Raw genomic sequence first — 14774 nt, forward strand, 5'->3', positions numbered from 1 at the left:
ACTTTCCCCAACGGAGCTACTTTCCCCAATATAATATATCTGCCTCTTGTAATAAATAAGACAGCATCGCCATGAGAGATGTTTTTGGAGAAAAAACATTTGACTGTCTGCCTACCAGAGGGCAGAGGAGGGTTTGCCCCATCGGATGATGAGTCAGTAGAGAAAGAGGTCACTGCTGGGGGTTGTTTGGATAATGATTCTATAACACGGTGGAGGACATCTTGAGACAGACTCGGTTTCAGCCCTGCTAGGGTCTGGGTTTTGGCTGGCTCCCCAGAGGCAGGGCCAGGGGTGGGGCTGGCTGGCTCCCCAGAGGCAGGGCCAGGGGTGGGGCTGGCTGGCTCCCCAGAGGCAGGGCCAGGGGTGGGGCTGGCTGGCTCCCCAGAGGCAGGGCCAGGGGTGGGGCTGGCTGGCTCCCCAGAGGCAGGGCCAGGGGTGGGGCTGGCTGGCTCCCCAGAGGCAGGGCCAGGGGTGGGGCTGGCTGGCTCCCCAGAGGCAGGGCCAGGGGTGGGGCTGGCTGGCTCCCCAGAGGCAGGGCCAGGGGTGGGGCTGGCCGGCTCCCCAGAGGCAGGGCCAGGGGTGGGGCTGGCCGGCTCCCCAGAGGTAGGGTCAGGGGTGGGGCTGGCTGGCTCCCCAGAGGTAGGGTCAGGGGTGGGGCTGGCTGGCTCCCCAGAGGTAGGGCCAGGGGTGGGGCTGGCTGGCTCCCCAGAGGTAGGGCCAGGGATGGGGCTGGCTGGCTCCCCAGAGGTAGGGAGAGAGGTGGGGTTGGGTGTAGAGGTGTACATTAGCAGGGCTGGGGCTGAAGAATGGCTCGGAGTTTTGGAAGATTCCAGAGGTTTCTTTATTCTTTTCTTCGGGGAGAAGAATTGTTCCTCCTCTGTGGATTCCAGCAGTCTTTTGCTGGGTTTCCTCAGCCGTTTGTTTTCAGAAAGTGCTGTGGGAATAAATAATTGATCAATCAAATCAATCTCTAAAAATAAAAAGCATAACATAAAACACTGCTGGTACTGAAACCTATTCAAGTCTTACCTGATGTGTCATCTTGCTTCTCCATCCCCAGGTTTAGATCAGGGGAGCTGATAGGGTCTGGTGTCCCTCCCTGGCAGTCTCTGTAGACCCCATTCACTTCCGCAAGCCCCTGCGGTGAGGCCACCCCACCCGGGTCCCCTGGATCCTTCCCAGGCTTCACCGGCCCCTGCTGAGCAAACGTCTGCCAGCGCTTCTTAGGGGCCACTTTGGTACCCGGGCTCTTGTCGAGGTAGGATGAGGAGTCAACAGCGGAGGGGACAGGAGGAAGAGGAGGGGGGCTGAGGCCAGGCTCAGCCAGGTCAGCGTGCCCAGAGACAAATTCCCTCCCCCAGGCTAGGTCGGCCAACTCGGTAGAGAGACCAGCGATGGTGGCCCGGAGTTTGGCTGGAGGCCTCGGCTTCCTCCGCTGCTGCTTTTCTACTGCGTTCGCCACCATCTGAGCCAGCACCGTTTTCCCTTCAAGTTTGTATGTGTCGTTTTTCATGATGGGTTTAGTTTTGGACTTGGGTTTGGCCGGTGTGCTCTTGGGTGTTGGCGAGCTCGCATGCTGGCCGTTTTGGATTTTGGTCCCCGTTGGTGTCCAGTCCCCGCCAGCAGCAGTGTTCAGGGTGTCGGCTGGTGCTTGGACAGTGGCTATGACCATGGGTTCCTCCTGGATGAGGGCTTGCGAGGGAGGCATGGTCAGGGGCTTGCCCTCTTTCTCCCTGGTATCATGCATGTCCTTCAGGAGCATCAGGAAAGTACTGAACTTGTAATTAGGCTCAGGTTTAAAATTAGTGTTAGATTCCCCAGAGTCACTCTCCTCCTTCACTAGGGATTTGAATGACAGCTCCTTGACATCCTGGAAAGTGTCCATGGGAGAGAGAGTGGAGGTGGAGGAAGAACAGGAGGATATGTCTGAGACAATGTTCTCTTCCTTGACCTTAGAGGGTATGACAGGCTTACTGGACCCTGGAGTCACATCTTCTGAGTTTTTCCACGAGCCGTTGTGGAGGTGCCTCCAATCAGACTCAGGCTGTTTTTTAGGAGAGCTAGCAGAGGATCTGGTTTTGTCTGGTGAAGAATCCCTGCTTGTAGACGACTCTGTTCTGATCTGAACAATATCGCTCACATCATCATCATCATCGTCAGAAGAATGTACATTAAGCCTATCATTTGTCAAGTTTTGGCTTGAGGCCAGCAGAGTCTGTTTGAGATCTGTCTCTTCCTCTGCTTTCAGGGCCCTGGTCATCAGACGTCTGCTGGAAGGGAGTTGCAGAGAGGGCTTATCAAGAGCATTTATATTCTTTAGTTCAGAAGAGCTGCCCAACTTCTGTTTTGACTGTAAAACATTTGTGTTTTTTGTAGTTCTATATTTGAAAAGGGATTTGTTTACTAAAATATTTGGGGATGAGGATATAGGAACTACATGCCTAGGAACCACCATGACAACATGCCTGTCTTTGGTCTTTTCAGGAGGAGTAGCCCGCTCCTTCTTGCCCCCTTTCTCTGCCTCCTCTTGTGAGGGTTCAGACGGTTTCTCTGTGTCTTCTTTAGCAGGTTTCTCAGACCGTTTGGGACGCACAATGGTTGGTACAGAATCCAGGTCTGCGTATGGAGAGTCCTTGGGATCTTCTTCTTTCAGTGGATCAGCTGTGGCAGCAGGCATTTGGTTGGCCAAGTCTAGGATGCTTAGTGACTCTGTGGGATTTCCACCTATATGACCAAAGATCTCCGCCAAACCCTTCCTCTTCTTCTTCTGGCAGGGTTTATTTTTGCTGCTACTGTCGTTCGCTACGGCCAGGTCGGCAGCAGGGGGATGTTTGTTTCTGTTGGGGGGAGGGCTGAAGGAGGGGGGTGCAGTGAGCATAGAGGAGGAACAAGAGGGGGCCTCGGATGGTTTTTCATCAGGCAGTGGAAAGGACACCCGCTCTTCACTGTTAGAGGGCATGGAAGAAGAGACAGCAGTATTCTTCAGCAGGTCAGGTAGGAGAAACTCAGCTTCCAGCACACCGACTTTCCACGACTCAAACAGACGCTTTGGTATCTACAGGGGAGAGATGATAAGCCATCAGGAGAAAAGCGGCAAACTGTCTAAATTATACGGAGTTTGTGGAATAGACAGTATTAGAGTATAATCTTCCAAATATGTTTTGAGAGACATGCAACGAAACTATTCTGTACCTTTACAACAACAAAAGTGATTTGGGACTTGAAACATATCACTATAAACAGCAACACACAATGCGATCTAAATTAAAACCAACAGAAGTTGACAGTTGTCTGTAGTTAGTTACTGTGTATTTGTAGTCCTTTTCCCTCTGTTTCCCTCTCCGTCTCAGCACAGGCAGGTCTGTGAACTGCTCTCCTCCTGTGAATGGGTAGGTAACTTTCCCAGGTACCCAGGCATGGTCTGCCATCTCCCCCAGAGTCTCCACGTAATAGATACGACAAGGACGACGACTGGGGACTGGAACAGCAGAAAACACAAAGACAACTTGTTTTAACATTGATATATATATTATGAATGGTAAATTATGATATTAACTAGATCAAAAGAACAGGGCTCATAATATTCTAACTGTTGGCCATTACACAAAGATGAAGTAAGCTGTCAGGCTGAGAGCTGATACATTGCGTTGAAGTAGTTTATAGATAACTGTCTGAGGATGACCCCTCATGCTATATACCACAAACTATGTCCACTTTGGAGTGAAAATCAACAACATGTATAAGATCAAGGTGGTTCTCTCTTGCTGTTATATCCCCCACAGAACCCAGAGGAGAGCCCTTCTTTCCCCCACAGAACCCAGAGGAGAGCCCTTCTTTCCCCCACAGAACCCAGAGGAGAGCCCTTCTTTCCCCACAGAACCCAGAGAGCCCTTCTTTCCCCACAGAACCCAGAGGAGAGCCCTTCTTTCCCCACAGAACCCAGAGGAGAGCCCTTCTTTTCCCCACAGAACCCAGAGGAGAGCCCTTCTTTTCCCCACAGAACCCAGAGGAGAGCCCTTCTTTCCCCACAGAACCCAGAGGAGAGCCCTTCTTTCCCCACAGAACCCAGAGGAGAGCCCTTCTTTTCCCCACAGAACCCAGAGGAGAGCCCTTCTTTTCCCCACAGAACCCAGAGGAGAGCCCTTCTTTCCCCACAGAACCCAGAGAGCCCTTCTTTCCCCCACAGAGCCCAGAGAGCTTCCCTTCCTTCCCCCACAGAACCCAGAGGAGAGGTTCCCTTCCTTCCCCCACAGAACCCAGAGGAGAGGTTCCCTTCCTTCCCCCACAGAACCCAGAGGAGAGGTTCCCTTCCTTCCCCCACAGAACCCAGAGGAGAGGTTCCCTTCCTTCCCCCACAGAACCCAGAGGAGAGGTTCCCTTCCTTCTCACTTTTAAATCAATGCTTTCTGCGCTGACAACCTTGTGCTAAGTTTAGATCCAACACCAATAATACAACTTCCCACCTTTCATGCGTGTGTGTATCCCCTCCAGAGGATCTATGGTAACTCTACAGGGCCACCAGGGGCGGCGGTTAAACTTGGCCCAGACCAGATCTCCCTCCAAGTACTGCACTACTGGGAGGGGCTTCTTCTTTGGGCTGTTGGGCTGAACAAAAACAAAGATGTTACTACACGTATAGGATCATCCCTTTGACACTTCAAAACTTTTTTTAATCTAAAATCCAAAATGTGAAACATGGTCGATCAGCATATAGTGTATACAAAATCTAAACGATAAAATAAATAAACGTAAATATAGGTTGTATTTACAATGGTGTTTGTTCTTCACTGGTTGCCCTTTTCTCGTGGCAACAGGTCACAAATATTGCTGCTGTGATGTCACACTGTGGTATTTCACCCAGTAGATATGGGAGTTTATCAAAATTGGGTTTGTTTTTGAATTCTTTGTGGGACTGTGAAATCTGAGGGAAATATGTGTCTCTAATATGGTCATACATTGGGCAGGAGTTTAGGAAGTGCAGCTCAGTTTCCACCTCATTTTGTGGGTAGTGAGCACATAGCCTGTCTTCTCCTGAGAGCCATGTCTGCCTACGGCGGCCTTTCTCAATAGCAAGGCTATGCACACTGAGTCTGTACATAGTCAAAGCTTTCCTTAAGTTTGGGTCAGTCACAGGACCAAATAGCATTCTAGTTTACTATGTATTTTTGTTAATTCTTTCCAATGTGTCAAGTAATTATCTTTTGTTTTTCAAATTAGGACAGCAACACTAATTGTGTTGCTGTCCTGGGGCTCTGTGTAGTCTGTTTGTGTTTGTGAACAGAGCCCTGGACCAGCTTGCTTAGGGGACTCTTCTCCAGGTTAATCTCTCTGTAAGTGATGGCTTTGTTATGGAAGGTTTGGGAATCGCTTCCTATTAAGTGGTTGTAGAATTTAGCGTCTCTTTTCTGGATTTTGATAATTAGCTCCTTGATTGGCTCCTTGACAAATACTGTTCCAGGAGATTACACAGTATTTATATATATTTACAGAACTGTAGATAACGTCAGATAAGACATATTTTTAGAGCTACCCAGGATGCATCTGCCCCAAAGGTTATTATTATTATTATTGTTATTATTATGATTATCAGTAAGAGAGGGAACTCACATTAGAGTTGGTTCCAACAGGTGAGATGAGACCATGGTCAAGTGTGTCTCCTGTCATCGCACTGTCACTGTCACTGTCAGAGTCCTGGTCCATACTCCAGCCATCCCCCATGGACATGTCAGGCAGGGCACTGGGGCTCAGAGTAGGGTCCAGTTCAGACAGACTCTTAGACATCAGGTTGAGAACAGAGGGTTTGTATGTGCTGGTATGGCCTACCCCTGAACCAGAGGTGGTGTTAGGGTCTGTGACTGTTCTGTCTCTGGCGGACTTAGAAGAGTGTTGTTGAAAAGGTACCAACTCTTCCTCCTCATCCTCCCTGTCCCCACTGTCAAACAAGGTGGACTCGAAATGCAGGTATCCATTGGGGATGGGGGAGCAGCGCTCCAAACTATCAGAACTAACAGGAGAGAAACCGTTCTGATCCCGCATGGAATCCTCGCAGGGTTCTGTCTCCTCATTACCAGTAGAGGGGGGCAGTCGGACCAGGGGAGCCCCAAAACTAGAGACTCCCACTGGGCTGTGAGAGTGTAAATGCTTCCTGGCGTCGAGATCCTTAGGCTGGGGCCCGGGTCCCAGATCAGACCCAGGTCTGTGTACCATAGTGGAGAGGTCCTGGAGCCTCAGCAGAGGACTGTAGCAGTGGGGCCTCTCCTTCTCTGCCTGGTTATACATGTAGCTAGGTGCCTGTTTGAGGGCGGAGGTTGACAGTTGCATGGCCGCCGACAGTTGGTCTGTTGAACCATGCTTGGTGCTGCTGTTACACTGGTTTCCATAGGAAGTGGCAGAAACTGAGAGGCCATTGGGGGGCCTCAACTCTGGCTGGCCTGAGCTGTACACTGTGGCTGATGCTGAGCCTGAGCAGCCCCTTACAGCCCGTCTGTATGACCGATTCATGTTGTCATGGCTCCTTCCTGTCGTAGTAAAAGGAAATGCACATTAGGGTGGTCGAAGGTTACAAAAGGTAAGTCTTCTAGTAAACAACCAGGTTTTTCTTATCCAGCTACAGTGTGGTCAATTCATATGGTTCAGGCTCATTCACTGTTTGAAATTGCTACAATGTTACAAAACAAGTGTGAAGAAACGCAAGAATTTACATAAACCATACTGCATGTCTTTAAATAACAACTCACATTCCACGCGACAATAACAGAAATAAAGACTACCGCCATGCACCGCATAGCCTACACTAATAAGACGGCATTGCATGGTTTTCCCTCTGAAGGCCGTCCGTAGTGGCAGCAGAGAAGACAAAACGATCATGAAAACACATCGAGCGACCGGTGTGCTCTGCCCCATTCACAACATCGAATCATATCTACTCGTTCTGTTTTTGTTATCAAAATAGAACGATCGCAAACACACACAAAAATATAGAAGTGTGCAACATTGCCCACGCTGACAGCCTGCCTGACTGTAGGGGAGTCAATACAGTCAAAGACATCATACAGAATGGTTCACACAAATTGCCTACACAGAGCCTATAAACCGATATAGGAAGCTCCCATTCGAACTCACAAAGGGCGGTTCAAAACGTTTAAAAACATCGTCTGAATTTTAAAAAACCGCAAGAATCTTACCATTTGGAGGTCGGTCACAATAACGCCAACTGCGGGTCTTTCAGATTGGGGCATGAAGCGTATGTTTTTTTCGATTTGTGAAAGCGGATCTGCACAATCCCAGCAGTAGCAGCGGTAGTAGTAGGCCAAGAAAGACCCACATCTCTCATTCTCTCCCCTTCACCTCCTGTACTATCTCATCAGCGTCGGCCTTAACAAAACAGAGTCATCAATGGACAAAATAGAATTAGCCTTCCATTTTAGTGCATCAAGAGTCAGTGTAGCCTATATCACCTTGGTCCCTAGCAATTACAATTTCATATTTACTACATGGTTGTTTTGCGGGCTGTCGAATTGTGCCTCTGGTTATGTTAAAACAAACCCTGCTCGACTAACTGGCTGTGTTGGCGAGCAGAGCTGAGCAACCAATCCGCACAGCCACCCAACCCCCCGGCCGCGGAGCCGCGGATCACAGCTCACAGCACATCGGGCCGGGCACTCTCACCCTATCACTCACTAGATCACACTACTCTACAGTCACGCAGACAAGTCCAGGTGCACCATCTCAAATAAAAGCGGGGGCTATGATGTAGGCTACCATATCCCCTTATGTGTTTAAGCCAACATACATGAAACCCTCGGCTAGATAATATAAGACTATTTATTATGGGGTTATGTGAGGGGAAGGTATGCCACACTGATCAACCATTGCGCCGTTGGTTTCCTTATCCCAACAAAGGCGTAACTTGTTTCCTCCATTTTGGATAGCAGAAAGATAGAGACGAATCTGTGGCCACAACAAATGCGGATCAATAGTTCGAATGTGCTCGACCGGAAAACAGCGCACACGGATGAGGCCTGGTCAAAGTTTTAAAATAGACTATGCGCCATATTGCCTGACAGCAGAGAAAATAGGTCATGGCGCGTCAAAAACATGTCGGCGACAATAAACATGTCAATGGTGGGGGCAAAGCTCCAAATAGAGTCGAACCCCTTGACATCATGCTGTCAATGAGGTGCAATGTAATAGAATATTGTTATTTAGGCTAAATGCCTATCAGTTTTCCCCACGTATCCTGCAATAAATTCGCATTGAAATAACAACAACAGTTTATAAGGAGAATGCGCCTTGCATAGTTGCCACACAAAAGGCTCGCCATACTTGCAGTGGTGGCCTACCGCAACTGTAATAAACTCGCTTTGCACAATGCACACTACTGCTACATCGAAATGACAGTTGTCAAATAGGCTACAGACATTATTCTATAGCCAATTCTAATTAATCATATTACCTGACAGGCAAGCTTCTCTTCATTGATGACCAATCTGCCGATTTGTAACCTTGCGAAGCCGTCACTCTGGAGACCGTAGAGCGAAGAAAAAGGCACATGCAATGTCAGGGGCCCAGACAATAAGAAAATTAGATTGGATTTTTTTTTCAACGTGGCCCAATGTTTTTATGTTGAAATTATATGAAATGTCTTGTTCTTTTCTCCTCATTCAATATTGATTTCTCAGTACTATGAGATTCACAATACAGGCCATATGTAATTCTAGGCCCATGTAATAATACACTATACCCATGTTTATGTACATATATCTCCTTAGAAACATTATAGGATGTGAATGTCAGGATTAAAACAGAATTCCTTATATTTATCTTGAAGAATAGTTGGACATGCAATCAGTGTTTTATAAAGGTGGGGTCCACTGGCCAATAGTGGGCCCTGGACCCCATGATATGATAAGATGTACATAGGTCTTTGTCTGCACTTTACAAACACAATTGTCTATACTATTGTCAAAATACTATACACCCGTAAAATATCAGTCAAGACAATATGATCATTTTGGAATGACCATTTCATTATTTGGGGGGCTCATACATACATTACAATGTCGTTACACATACTCCACCACATAGCATTTTCTCTCTAAAATTAAAGCTCCTACTCAACAGCATAACAACATTTCATTCTGGGTTTGCTTTTATCAGGTGACAAGTTACCGTGTAAGAACAAAGAATAATACAGTACATTGAGAAGACAAAACTATTCATATTTACAAAGTGTTAGAAATAACCGTTGCCATGTCGTCAAATAAGTATTATGAGAGGTTTTCAGATGCACAGTTCAAACCAAATGACAGAAACTGTGTTATAACAATGTTATACCGCATTGAATCCAGTCCCATGTCTCACAATGCTGCATATAAACACAAATGAAATACATGTCATACCAGACAACACAAAAAGACAAACACAGCCACATGCACTCTGGGAGAAGCTTAAGATTCACGTTTTGCTAGTTTGTTTTGTGTTGTTTTCTACTCCCGATGCATTTTTCAATGTGGAAAACATCAGAAGGACAAATAGACCACGAATAATAAAGCACATTATATCAGAGCATAACATAAACATGATGAAGAAAACAGATCAGATATTTAAACATTTGAACAAAACAACAACCCTTATCCAGACAGCTAGCATTTGAAAAGATTATGACGAATAGTAGGATATTTCTCTCATTCCTGTTTAGCTAAAGTATATTGATTGTATTATACGTCTCATCATGCAATCTCTGTAAAATAAGATAAACGTATTGGGGGAAAAAGAGAGCGATTTCAGTCTTTGGATAGGGACAGATTAAATGGTGACGATATCAGCAGAGTACAATGAAGCGAGGAGGAGCCATTCGTAGGTAGCCAGTGACAGACCTATGCAAAAGTCAACCCATATTTTGGCCTCATGAGTCCCTTCTGGTCATCAATACCCTTTAGGACAAGCACTCAAATATGAGTTCTAGGCAATAGATACGAGACGCAGGCATAACTACTCGTTAGTTTCCTCCATTTTGCCAGTAGGCTCACGCAAGCCTCGTTTCTGCATCAGGGTGTAAGGGAAAGGTGCCATTTCGCAGCTGGCATAGTCCAGTTTCTTGGCCCCGCCGCCGCAGTTACTGAAGTCTAGTTTCTTGGTACCATCACAGCTCCCGTACTCCAGTTTCTTGAGCCGAGCCAGAGTCTTGATGCTACCAGGAGGCCTGCCAGGGCTAACCTTGTAGCCTGCCGCTTTGGTTGTACCCAGAGGCCTGCCGGGACTGGTCTTGAACCCCGCAGCTTTCGTGGTCCCCAACGGACGTCCAGTGCTTGTCCGGTAACCGGCTGACTTCGTGGTCCCCGAGGGTCTCCCTCTACGGCCGGACTTAACGACGCCTCCTTTCTTTTTCTTGGAGCTCTCTGGCCCAGTTGGAGCCTCACTGGGCCCTCGGATCCTCACTGTCTGAGCGTGGAACTCATTTTGGGTCTCTTGTTGCATTTGACACGGCATGGGTTTGTGCATGCCTTGTGGAAGAGTGGGTAGGTTAGGGCGAGGCAGCTGTAGAGTAGGGAGTGGGGGCGAAGGGTAGAATTTGTTGGATTGCGAGCTACATAAGTCAAAGTGGCTTGTTGGGTGTTGACATTCCTCTGCAAGGCCACTCATGCAATAGTCATTGCTGCTGCTAGTGACTTGGTGCATCATTTTCTGTTGAGGGGTACACATGAAAGGTAAACAGGTTCAGCATTGGTACGTGTGACACAGAATTACGTGCATGAACATAAACACACACATACACGCACGCACGCGCACACATAAACAAAATAAAAAGCCAATTTGGTGATGCACATCACAACACCATGTGATAAATATGTTATAAAGTATCTATTCTATTTGCTAACATCTTGTTCAATTCGAACAGGCTATTGTGTTGCAAAACCATATCCGGTGCTAATGCAATATGTAACGTACAGTAAGTAGTGTCTCGCTATTATGCGTTTACAAACCCAAAAATACAACAGCTGTATAATGAGGCAATGAGCGCTACTACAATGCAATACACAAATAAAACTGCTGCATTTGCAAGTACATTTTGAGAACATAAAAACGAGAAAATCACAAACCTAATTTGTAGGCGGATCATGGAATGCAATGGGTTAAATATGAAACGGATAGATTTTCCATTCTTGACCGCCACAACATCATGATACAAACGGATGCATTCTAAGCCCTATATTCCATGGCTATTGACTTGATCCTGGTTTACATTATGCGCTGGGTATTTCATCTTTATTTAATCTTCTAGGACAGAGGTTTAACTGAGAAAGGTAGCCATTTTCGTCTGATTTTTTTTTTTTTTTTATAAAATAGGAGGGGATCAAAGCGCATGCGCACGGGACTTCAAGGAAACGTAGCCCTATAAAGGCATTCACAATAATAATAATAATACAAAAAAACATGTAATCCTGCCATAATGCGATCAAAAATATAGAATATTGTGCATTTCGTTCGTAATCCTGGTTTTGAAATCGTGGACATTGTGTCCAGGAAATGGACGCAGATGTTTAAGCAACGGTCGTCACGCGTTACCACAGCCACAGCCATTACCCCGCCTATTTCTACAATTTATCTTCTTAAAATGTTAACCACATTACTTAACATTAACCACATTGCTAACTTTATGCCTAACCCCAACCTTATATTAAGACCAAAAAGCTAATTTGTGTTTTCATGAATTTTTACGATAATGGCAATTTGACTTTGTGGCTGTGGTAACTAGTGGAACCCTTTAGAAACAGAGGTTTATGAACACTGTACATTCAGTAGGTGGTAGCATAACAATGATTAAAGTACAGGATTACAATTTGCTTAATCTACTAAACCGTGTAATCGAACTAAAATTGACCTGACGTTAGTGGGAAAGCAATCCAATTTACAGAACTCAGATACAGATACATTTTTCCTGCGAAGTATCATACATTTGGACTGATCATAATTTTAAGGAAGGCTAAATAACTTGTGAATTTTATTATGTTAGCTTACTCAGAAACACTTTAATAAACTAGTATAGACCTACTATTTGTTGAATTTATCTCAGACTTTTACAGCCTACTGGACTCATAGAGTGCTACCCTGTCAAGATATCTTATTGGGGTGGGTGACCCTTTGAACTTACAATGTCTAGCCCCAAGTCATTATATATTTTTTTCTTGTGCTTCATTCTATTTGTCTCATGACTCCTGCATGCTTTGTTGACTATGAACTTGCTCGTTTACCCAACCGTGGAACAGACTATGTTTGTTCCCACACTCGGGACTCTGACTCTCTATTGGTTATACAGACATTAGGCCTCCCATCCTATTCTAACCACCTCTCACCGGCTTTGTATTCTTGTTACCTGATGAAACTGCTGTACAATATGATCTTGTTGTCATCTGATGCACATTCAGATGTCATAAATCAACACTGCAGAGCTCTCCCTGTCCTCTGCCGTGCCCTGATTGTATTGCTGCTGATGATATCTGGAAATGTGCATGTTCACCCTGGCCCATCTACTGTTGCTAACCCCAATTCTGACTTGTGCTCTGATATCTGCTTCACTGATTTCTGCTCTCGTAAAAGCCTGGGTTTTCTGCACGTTAACACTAGAAGTTTATTACCTAAAATTGATCAATTGAAAGTGTGGGTTCACAGGTCCAATTTCGGGCCAGTAACCGAAAGGTTGGCAGGTTGAATACCCAAGCTGTTCTGCCCCTGAACAAGGCAGTGAACCCACTGTTCCTAGGCCGTCATTGTAAAAAACAATGTGTTCTTAACTGACTTGCCTAGTTAAATAAAGGTTAAATAAAAAATGTAATTACTGAGACGTGGTTAAGGTGTGTTTTGAACACTGATGTTAACCTTTCTGGTTATAACCTTTTTCACTAAGACAGATCTTCCAAAGGTGGTGGAGTGCTAAAAAACGTCAATGAGCAAGCCTTCCTTCATGAACTGGCTTCTGTAAATTGTTATGGAATCATCTTGATCCCCTCTGTCAAAGATGCTTGGTCCTTCTTTTTTGATATTTTCAGTGGTATCGTTAGCAAACACGCACCCATAAAGAAAAGGATCATTAAAAACAGGTTCAGCCCCTGGTTCGACCGTGATCTAGCAGAGTTACACCACCTCAAGAATTGCATTTGGCGAAAGGCTCGGCACATGCATACTGGCTCTCGTTCAGGCAAATGAAAAATACGTGCACTCAGGCTATCCAGAAGCCCAAAGTCAGTTAAAGTTAGCAGTTCTCTCTCTGTGAGTCTAACACCAAGAAGTTCTGGAAAATGTTTAAAGACCTGGAGAAGAAACCCTCCTCCTCACAGCTGCCCATGTCCCTTAATGTTGATGATGTGGTTGTTACTGACAAGAAGCACATGGCTGAACTCTTTAATCACCACTTCATTAAGTCAGGATTCCTATTTGACTCCGCCATGCCTCATTGCCCATCCAACATTTCCTCATCTCCCACCCCTTCTAATGCGACTAGCCCCAATGCTTCTCCCTCTTTTCCCCTGCCCTGCCCAGTTACAAAGTATCTCCATGCAGGTGGTCACCGAGTCTGAGGTGCTAAAGGAGCTCCTGAAACTTGACCCCAAAAAAACATCTGGGTCAGATAGTTTAGACCCTTTCTTCCTTAAGGTTGCGGCCCCTATCATCGCCACGCCTATATCTGACCTTTTTTACCCTGTCTCTCCTCTCTGGGGATGTTCCCATTGCTTGGAAGGCAGCCACAGTGGGTCCTGTCTTTAAAGGGGGAGATCAAGCTGATCCTAACTGTTATAGGCCTATTTCTATTTTGCCCTGTTTATCAAAAGTGTTGGGAAAACGTGTCAGTAATCAACTGATTGGCTTTCTTGATGTCTATAGTATTCTCTCTGGTATGCAATCTGGTTTCTGGTCCTAAATGATGTCACCATTGCCATTGATTCTAAGCAATGTTATGCTGCTATTTTTAATAACTTGGCCAAAGTTGATACGGTAGATCATTCCATTCTTGTGGGCCGGCTAAGGAGTATTGGTGTCTCTGAGGGGTCTTTGGCCTGGTTTGCTAACTACCTCTCTCAAAGAGTGCAGTGTATGAAGTCAGAACATCTGCTATCTCAGTGACTGCCTGTCACCAAGGGAGTACCCCAAGGCTCGATCCTAGGCCCCATGCTCAACAGTATAGCTCAGGCAGTAGGAAGCTTGCTCATCCAATTCTATGCAGACAGTAGGAAGCTCTCTGATCTATTTATATGCAGATGATACAGTCTTATACTCAGCTGGCTCCTCCCTGGATTTTGTGTTAAATGCTCTACAACAAAGCTTTCTTAGTGTCCCACAAGCTTTCTCTACCCTTAACCTTGTTCTGAGCACCTTGTGGAGGATGAATCAGAATGAGTTGGGTAACATAGATACATAAGAAGTTTTATTTACATAATAATGCTTATGTGAGATATTTGTCATTATTGTGTATCTGTTAAACCATGTGAAGGGATGGCGTGATTAAGGAGGAACCAATTATCTCTTGGCTCCACAATGTCTGTGCGCAAGTCACTCCCCTCAGTGAGCTTGTCCAGGAGTGGGGAGAAGAGGGGGTTTACTTGAGATAGGAGTATATAGAATTGACAATTGAGTTATGCCTTGGATGAGGTAATGTTTTGGTACTATGAAGTACCAGGAACGAGATTAGAACCTCGTTTTAGAGACCAAACTGAGCAATAATTTATAGCGAATGCAATCTGGCTAAGGGATACTCCTTTTTCAAGTAAAAGGCCCTT

The 14774-nt window shown here is 45.8% G+C and overlaps 2 protein-coding genes across 2 annotated transcripts in view; both read right to left on the reverse strand.

Moving 5' to 3' along the window:
* The window catches only part of nsd1a (nuclear receptor binding SET domain protein 1a), a 44778-nt gene extending 37085 nt beyond the window's left edge, over window positions 1-7693 (reverse strand). The window contains exons 1-6 of the mRNA XM_052487547.1: window positions 7185-7693; window positions 5608-6518; window positions 4464-4605; window positions 3306-3478; window positions 1030-3055; window positions 116-934 (exon numbers count right to left, since the gene is read on the reverse strand). Of these exons, the coding sequence (XP_052343507.1) occupies window positions 116-934; window positions 1030-3055; window positions 3306-3478; window positions 4464-4605; window positions 5608-6501 (4054 nt within the window). The 5' untranslated portion in view covers window positions 6502-6518; window positions 7185-7693. The remainder of the gene's footprint in view (window positions 1-115; window positions 935-1029; window positions 3056-3305; window positions 3479-4463; window positions 4606-5607; window positions 6519-7184) is intronic.
* Window positions 7694-9133: 1440 nt separating this feature from the next.
* LOC118376379 (UPF0461 protein C5orf24 homolog) lies at window positions 9134-11358 on the reverse strand. The gene is made up of 2 exons (XM_035763089.2): window positions 11103-11358; window positions 9134-10686 (listed from the first exon to the last, which is right to left on the reverse strand). The coding sequence occupies exon 2, from the start codon at window positions 10681-10683 to the stop codon at window positions 9994-9996; it is 690 nt and encodes a 229-aa protein (XP_035618982.1). The 5' UTR covers window positions 10684-10686; window positions 11103-11358; the 3' UTR covers window positions 9134-9993.
* Between the last annotated feature and the right edge of the window lie 3416 nt (window positions 11359-14774).

This window comes from Oncorhynchus keta, chromosome 30 (assembly GCF_023373465.1).
Source record: "Oncorhynchus keta strain PuntledgeMale-10-30-2019 chromosome 30, Oket_V2, whole genome shotgun sequence".
Lineage (NCBI taxonomy): Eukaryota > Metazoa > Chordata > Actinopteri > Salmoniformes > Salmonidae > Oncorhynchus > Oncorhynchus keta.